The sequence below is a fragment of the Alligator sinensis genome, unplaced genomic scaffold (assembly GCF_000455745.1).
Source record: "Alligator sinensis unplaced genomic scaffold, ASM45574v1 scaffold1001_1, whole genome shotgun sequence".
NCBI lineage: Eukaryota > Metazoa > Chordata > Crocodylia > Alligatoridae > Alligator > Alligator sinensis.
The window spans coordinates 879,962-887,232 of NW_005842564.1; the positions used below are offsets into that span (position 1 = coordinate 879,962).

The 7,271-nt window shown below is 35.7% G+C and overlaps 1 protein-coding gene across 1 annotated transcript in view; it reads left to right on the plus strand.

The window, feature by feature from the left end:
• Nucleotides 1-6,933, plus strand: part of CHSY3 (chondroitin sulfate synthase 3) — a 307,356-nt gene extending 300,423 nt beyond the window's left edge. Inside the window, exon 5 of the mRNA XM_025214096.1 lies at nucleotides 3,375-6,933. Coding sequence (XP_025069881.1) covers nucleotides 3,375-4,937 — 1,563 coding nt within the window. The 3' untranslated portion in view covers nucleotides 4,938-6,933. The remainder of the gene's footprint in view (nucleotides 1-3,374) is intronic.
• Nucleotides 6,934-7,271: the final 338 nt, after the last annotated feature.

Here is a 7,271-nt window from a genome sequence, read left to right on the forward strand (position 1 = left end):
GCAGTGCTATGTTGGCTAGCACTATGGAAGAAAGAGACTTGGGGGTCATCATTGACCACAAGATGAACATGAGCCTGCAATGCGATGCGGCGGCTAGTAAAGCGACCAAAACGCTGGCTTTCATCCATAGATGCTTCTCAAGCAAATCCCGGGACGTCATTCTCCCCCTGTACTCGGCCTTAGTGAGGCCACAGCTGGAGTACTGCTTCCAGTTTTGGGCTCCACAATTCAAAAAGGATGTGGAGAAGCTTGAGAGAGTGCAGAGAAGAGCCACGCGCATGATCAGAGGTCAGGGAAGCAGACCCTACGATGACAGGCTGAGAGCCCTGGGGCTCTTTAGCCTGGAAAAGCGCAGGCTCAGGGGTGATCTGATGGCCACCTATAAGTTTATCAGGGGTGACCACCAGTATCTGGGGGAATGTTTGTTCACCAGAGCTCCCCAAGGGATGACGGCTAGGTCAAACGGTCATAAACTACTACAAGACCGTTTCAGGCTGGACATAAGGAAGAATTTCTTTACTGTCCAAGCCCCCAAGGTCTGGAACAGCTTGCCACCGGAGGTGGTTCAAGCGCCTACATTGAACACCTTCAAGAGCAAACTGGATGCTCATCTTGCTGGGATCCTATGACCCCAGCTGACTTCCTGCCCTTTGGGCAGGGGGCTGGACTCGATGATCTTCCGAGGTCCCTTCCAGCCCTAATGTCTATGAAATCTGTGAAAATATTTTAAAAAATGGAGACCTAGTTAGATTCCAAAATCTGGTTTTAAACACCTAATTTAAACTAAAAAAGTTGGACTGGGTTGTCTTAGTTGTCTCCAAATTTTATTCTAGGTAGGAGAATTATGAAGTAGATACAAATATGGTAGCTCCCCTTAACAAAAAAAAATCTTTCTGTTTTGCCTCATTTTTTATTTCTGTGTCATTCAAGGTTTTGGGGGAGAGTTTGCAGGAAAAACAACTATAAACCTAGAAAAATAGATTCATTTTCTGCCAGATAATGATATAGCATTCATTTTAAGATTTTTTTTATGGGAAATATGGTTTTTTGGTCACAAAAGAAAACTTAAATTGTAATTCTTGGTTATATGAACAGCAGGAGTATAGGAAATTGATATCATATTGAGAAAATGAATTGCACAATCCTAAATGAAAAGGAAGGATGAGGGAGTTCAGCTTATAAGAAGAAAGAAGGAACTGTGCAGTGATCCAGCTAGTCTTTTCAAAAGATAAAGCCTAATTTGTACCTCAAAGTTTTCGTAGTTTAACGTAACTTTTTAAACAGAGACATTAAAAAGAGGCATAGGAAGTGATGTGCTTGACTCAGGGAAGGTGATTTAGGAGTCAAGGTACCCAGAATGTTTTCTGTAACCTCAAACAAATCGTTTACTTTCTTTCCCTGTACATTTCAATTCAAAGTGAATATAATACCTTCCTCCAGGGATATTTTGTAACTTGCTTTGAGATCCTCAAACAAAATATGTTCTCTAAGTGGCAAATTGTTTGAGTATTATTAGCTACCATCACTTTTTCACTAGATGCCTTGCTCTGGATTGTTTGATCTATGTTAAAGACCAGTTTGTCACAGCTTAAATGTGTTATTAAAAATAGTTTGACTATGGATTGATTTATGGGCAAAGACACATGTTTATGTCACTGTTTCTCTGCTTCTCTTATTTTCAGATTATGTTTACGTTCTCAGAAATACAGGATACACCAACAATAATATCTTTCTTTATTTAAGCCAATTCATTTCAGGAAGAGAACAGAAACTTAAAACAATCTTGACATTCTATATGGAATAATATTTTGTCAAGTGTTGATTTAAGATTTGCATTTTCTGCTGTAAATTCTTCTGTAACAGGCCTTTTAAATGTTTTCCACCTTGGTTCTTAACCTTGTGGGGGTTGAGGGGATGCTCCTTTATGAGAATGCAACCTGACAATATTCTTCAGGAATCATTTATTTTCTTTTTAATAATATTTTGGGGTGGCAAAATATTTTAAGGGAATCTCTGCTCTAGAAAGTTTTATCATAAAATGAGTTTAAACATTTTGAAGTTGTGATATTGCTTATTCTGATATCAAATGTCACCTTTGTTGATTTATGCAGCGTAGAGAAGACAGACTTCAATACCAGTCTCAATTTGATTAGTGCTACAGTTCACCAACAATGCTCTGAGCAATGTTTTCTGTCTAATTAGCACTTTTCCCTTTTTATATAATGTAATTACAGACCAGTCTGTTTTTCATTTAGCATGTGAAGAAAAACAGCCTGCTTTTTCTTATCTCTCAGTACTAGAAATATGAATCCAACCCTTGGGCAGTTAGCTAATGCTTGTTATTATAGCAAAGAATGAAGCGTCTTAAATGCATTTATGAAGGACTAATATTTTAATCTTTCATATTGTTTCATATTTAAGAAAGTACAGAGAAATTTATAAATATTGTTTAATTTTTTTTGTGTTGGCTTCAACTATCCTCTTTGTACAGGCACAAAGAAGGCACAAAAAGGTGAAGGTCAATAGCATATGTATGGTGCATGTATCAGATATTCAAACTCCTGATCCTGTGCTTAGGCACAAAATGAACCTCTCTCTCTGTGAGGTTAAGTTACAATTACTAATCTGACAATTAGAGTATCGGGGCTTATCTCAAAAATAAATAATAAAATTTACTGAAGGTAAATGATACTCATGCTTGATTGGGCATGATTCTGTATATATATTTACTACTGTCAGTACTCATTATCCAAATGCTTATAATTAATTTGCTTAATTCTGTATGGTCATAGGACAAAACTGCCAAGTTAAACAGTTTAACAGTTTAGTTAAATTAAGGTTAATTTGCTTAATCAGTATTAAGAAGATCTGTTCATTTGTTTATTGGAGTAAGAAACATGAGCTACTCTTGGTACCTACTGAATTATATCCGGAATCCTGAAAAAAATGTCCTTATCCCCTTTAGCCATGCAGTATAGATATGTACAAATATACTTTTTATGTGCTGCACGCATAGCAGCATCACATCCTCGTTCCATCCACAAGCCTCGTCCTGCTTCTATGAAAATCAATGAGGGTTCTGACATCCTGTTGCTAATTACTGGGATGAGTCATGATCACGTACTTGTAAAACTTACTTTTATGGTTTTGCAGTTATATGAAACAAAGTTCTATAAATTGTCATTCACTTAATTTAGGAAATCTTATTTGCTTAATATGGGTGCTACTGGACTTCATACAAATTATGTGAATAATACTTGTTGAATACCTTATCAAAGTACCTACAAGGATTTAATGGATACTAAATGTATGTTTTTTTTCAAATGTATATAAAAAGCCATTTAATGATACGGGTTTTTTTCCCTTCTTCTTAGATGCAGCAGTTATTCCATGAAAATTATGAACACAACCGGAAGGGTTACATCCAAGATCTTCACAACACTAAAATTCATACAGCCATAACACTTCATCCTAATAAAAGGCCAGCCTACCAATATAGGCTGCACAATTACATATTGAGCCGCAAAATTTCAGAATTGCGCTATCGCACCATTCAGCTCCATAGGGAAAGTGCTCTAATGAGCAAGCTCAGTAACGGTGAAATAAATAAAGAAGATCAGCAGCTTGGAATGATGCCCTCTTTCAGTCGTTTCCAGCCACGTGACAGGAATGAAGTCATTGAATGGGAATTCCTGACAGGGAAGCTCCTTTACTCAATGGCTGAGAACCAACCACCCCGACAAAGTATCAGCAGCGTTCTGCGAGCAGCATTGGATGACACAGTGATGCAGGTAATGGAAATGATAAATGAGAACTCTAAATCTAGAGGAAGACTCATTGACTTCAAGGAAATACAATATGGCTACCGTAGAGTTGATCCTTTGCATGGAGTGGAGTACATCCTGGATTTACTGCTTTTGTACAAAAGGCACAAAGGAAGAAAACTTACAGTTCCAGTGAGACGTCATGCCTATCTTCAGCAACTGTTTAGCAAGCCTTTCTTCAGAGAAGCAGAGGAGTTGGATGTAAGAACCCTTGTAGAAAATATCAACAGTGACACTCAGTCTTTGTCCTTTCTTTCAAATTCTTTAAAGATTTTCTCATCATTTCAAGGCACCAAAGAAATGTGGGGACATTATGACAAGAAAATACATATTCTTGTCCCCCTCACTGGAAGATATGACATTTTCTTAAGATTTATGGAGAATTTTGAAAACGTTTGTCTTATTCCCAGGCAGAATGTAAAGCTGGCAATAATTCTGTTCAGTTCTGACTCTGGCCAAGATTCCAGCAAACATATGGAGTTAATTAAAGAATATAATAATAAGTATCCGACAGCCGATATAACCTTGATTCCCATGACAGGAGAGTTTTCCAGAGGTTTAGGTCTTGAAACAGCCTCCTCTCAATTTGACAATGACACTTTGCTACTATTCTGTGATGTTGACCTGATATTCACCCCAGAATTTCTCCAGCGATGTAGAGATAATACTATTCAGGGACAACAGGTTTATTACCCTATCATCTTCAGTCAATATGATCCAAAAGTAACATATGGAGGAAACACTCCAGCTGATAGTAACTTTGTTTTTACAAAGAAAACTGGATTTTGGAGAGACTATGGATTTGGAATCACCTGTATTTACAAAAGTGACCTACTGACTGTTGGTGGATTTGATACATCAATTCAAGGCTGGGGACTTGAGGACGTAGACCTCTTTAATAAAGTAATAATATCCGGGTTGAAGGCCTTTAGAAGTCAAGAAGTAGGAGTTGTGCATGTTTTTCATCCAGTTCAGTGTGACCCCAATTTAGATCCTAAACAATATAAAATGTGCTTAGGGTCCAAAGCAAGTACATTTGCATCTACCATGCAACTCGCTGAAATCTGGCTAGAAAAACACTTAGGTGTCAGGTATAATCAAACTCTCTCCTGACATTCCAGTTCATCTTGCCTTTTTAGGGGAGTTTACCTCATTATTGTTATTTTTATTTTGTTGTCATATTTTTAAACTCCTCTTTGTTGTCTTCCAAAGATTGTTTGTTGACCTCAAAGAAGACGAGTCTGCTGTTCACTGATATTTCCAGTTCCTACTGAACTGCTTAGTTGTTTTACTTTCGTACTCCCTTTGTTTGAAATTGAGTTAACTCACAGCAATCAAATGATCCCACAGAGCACATCCGTTATAAGAGTCTGCATCAAAAAATTGTTCTCTTTGGGCTTTAGGATGCAATATCATCTTTGTTGCGTTTGTCAAACTTAATGTGATAAAAACTATTTACTGGTGAAGATAACACAAAAGTGCTTTATGCTTCCTCTGTGGAAGGGACTCTGTAACATAAACTTGAGTTTTATAATTTATATGAGGACTTATATATATAAACACTACTTTTCTTCGTCTTTAGAATTTTTTAAGTAAATGAATAACTATGATTGTACCTTTATTTTTTAAAAAAAGGAAAAACTGAGGCGTTTCTTTCCAAATGCAACTGGTACTGGCTACCAACTCCTTAAGCATCTTATAATAATAATGAACTCCTCATTATTGTCTGCTCTAAATGCAAATGAACTTTATTTTCTCAAGGAAACATGATTTAATCAAATATTTGTGATATTTTAGAAGTTTTGTGAACCAATGTCCTTCGTTTGCTGGCAAGAAGAAACTATTGACAGAACATGGTTATTTATAATAAAGTACAGACATGCAGTACTCTTTTTTTCAAACACATAGAATAAGTTGCTTTGTCTCTTTTTAAATGAGTATCTAATATATAAAAAAAAAATTCTTTTACATTCCTTTCATGAAACTGCACTTAATGCAAAGGGTGATTAAAAGGATAGTTAAAATTGCTTTTCTGCATTGTGCATTAATATTGGTACTCTGAGACCAACCATTGTTAAAATTAAAAAAAATGTAAAAAGTAATTATTTAAGGTTGACAATTTACTCTTGCTGGTCAAAGTTCCTTGCCAATATATTTATATTAGTGGAGGTTATAGGACTGTGTTAAGATTTATCTCTCTGGACAGCCTGAAATGATCATATTATGGATTTGTGGAGTAGGATATTTAAAAATGAAGCCAACCTAAGTAAAATAAAGTAATTTTTTATATTTAGAGAGAAGTTTTTTTGTATAGGAAGAATGTATAATCACTTTGAACATTGCTCATCCTTTCAATTGTAGAGATGCTTTCTTGCAAAGGTTTTCTGTTTTATCATTCTTTTAGGCACACATTTAAGATGTTTTACTGTGAATCTGTGGTAAAATCAGACACACGCAAGAAACCATCAGAATTTAACCAAGCGTGAATAAATTTTGATTGTATGTAATAACTTGATTTCAAACTATATCACAAGAAGAGCTGAGCAAATAATGCAAATAAAAAGTCCTGAGCTATTTATTCATATGGCTACACAGATTTGTTTTGGCTATGTCCAAACCTTTTTCTGTTTGCTTTCCATGAAAATCCAAGTGATTGACTCTTACTAGTGCACAAATTCCAGTAGGTTTACAGACATACCAGGAAATTGCAAAAAAACCCTGCACAGATCACACTTGGCTGTGGATCTGAGTTGTGAGGAGGCATCAGTTTCGGAGAGTGGGGAAGTAAACTGGTAAAGGTCTGATAAATATGAAAACAAATTAATAACAATCACATGAGGTAACAAACACATGATCTGCTTTTGGTTTTCCAATTCTAATTTCACTGGAGAACTTATTGGCTATGATGTATTTGCTCAGCTCAAACTAAAAGACAACTAGACAAATAAAAACTAAAGCCATTGATTTCAGTGGGAAGTTGGCTTGTATGCATAGGGCTTGCAGGATCAGGCCCTATATGATATAAACAAGATGTTGATATTTAGCATTATAGATATTTATTTAGCATTTGACTGATTCATTTGTTTATACAATGAATTACTTTGTTATAAACCTGATTATAAATTTTCATTATAAAACATTGCATTGTTTGGAGTAATTGTCCTGAGATTATTTGAAAACTTGAGTTGTTTTTATAAGGGGATAATGCACCTGCCAATAAGATCATATTAAAAGAGCATAACAATGATACAGTAATGATATGGATGTGTAGATAAAAAGAAAAAAACCCTGGAGTGTCCATCATGTTTCTTTGCTTTTATCCAGTCTTGATCACAATTTTGACTGTAAAATGAAGTACTCAGTGTGTATAATGTCCCTTTGTATATGTGTAGTCAATGGGTTAATAACACAGTACACTGTAATAGACATTTTTTCAAGACCTCCTGC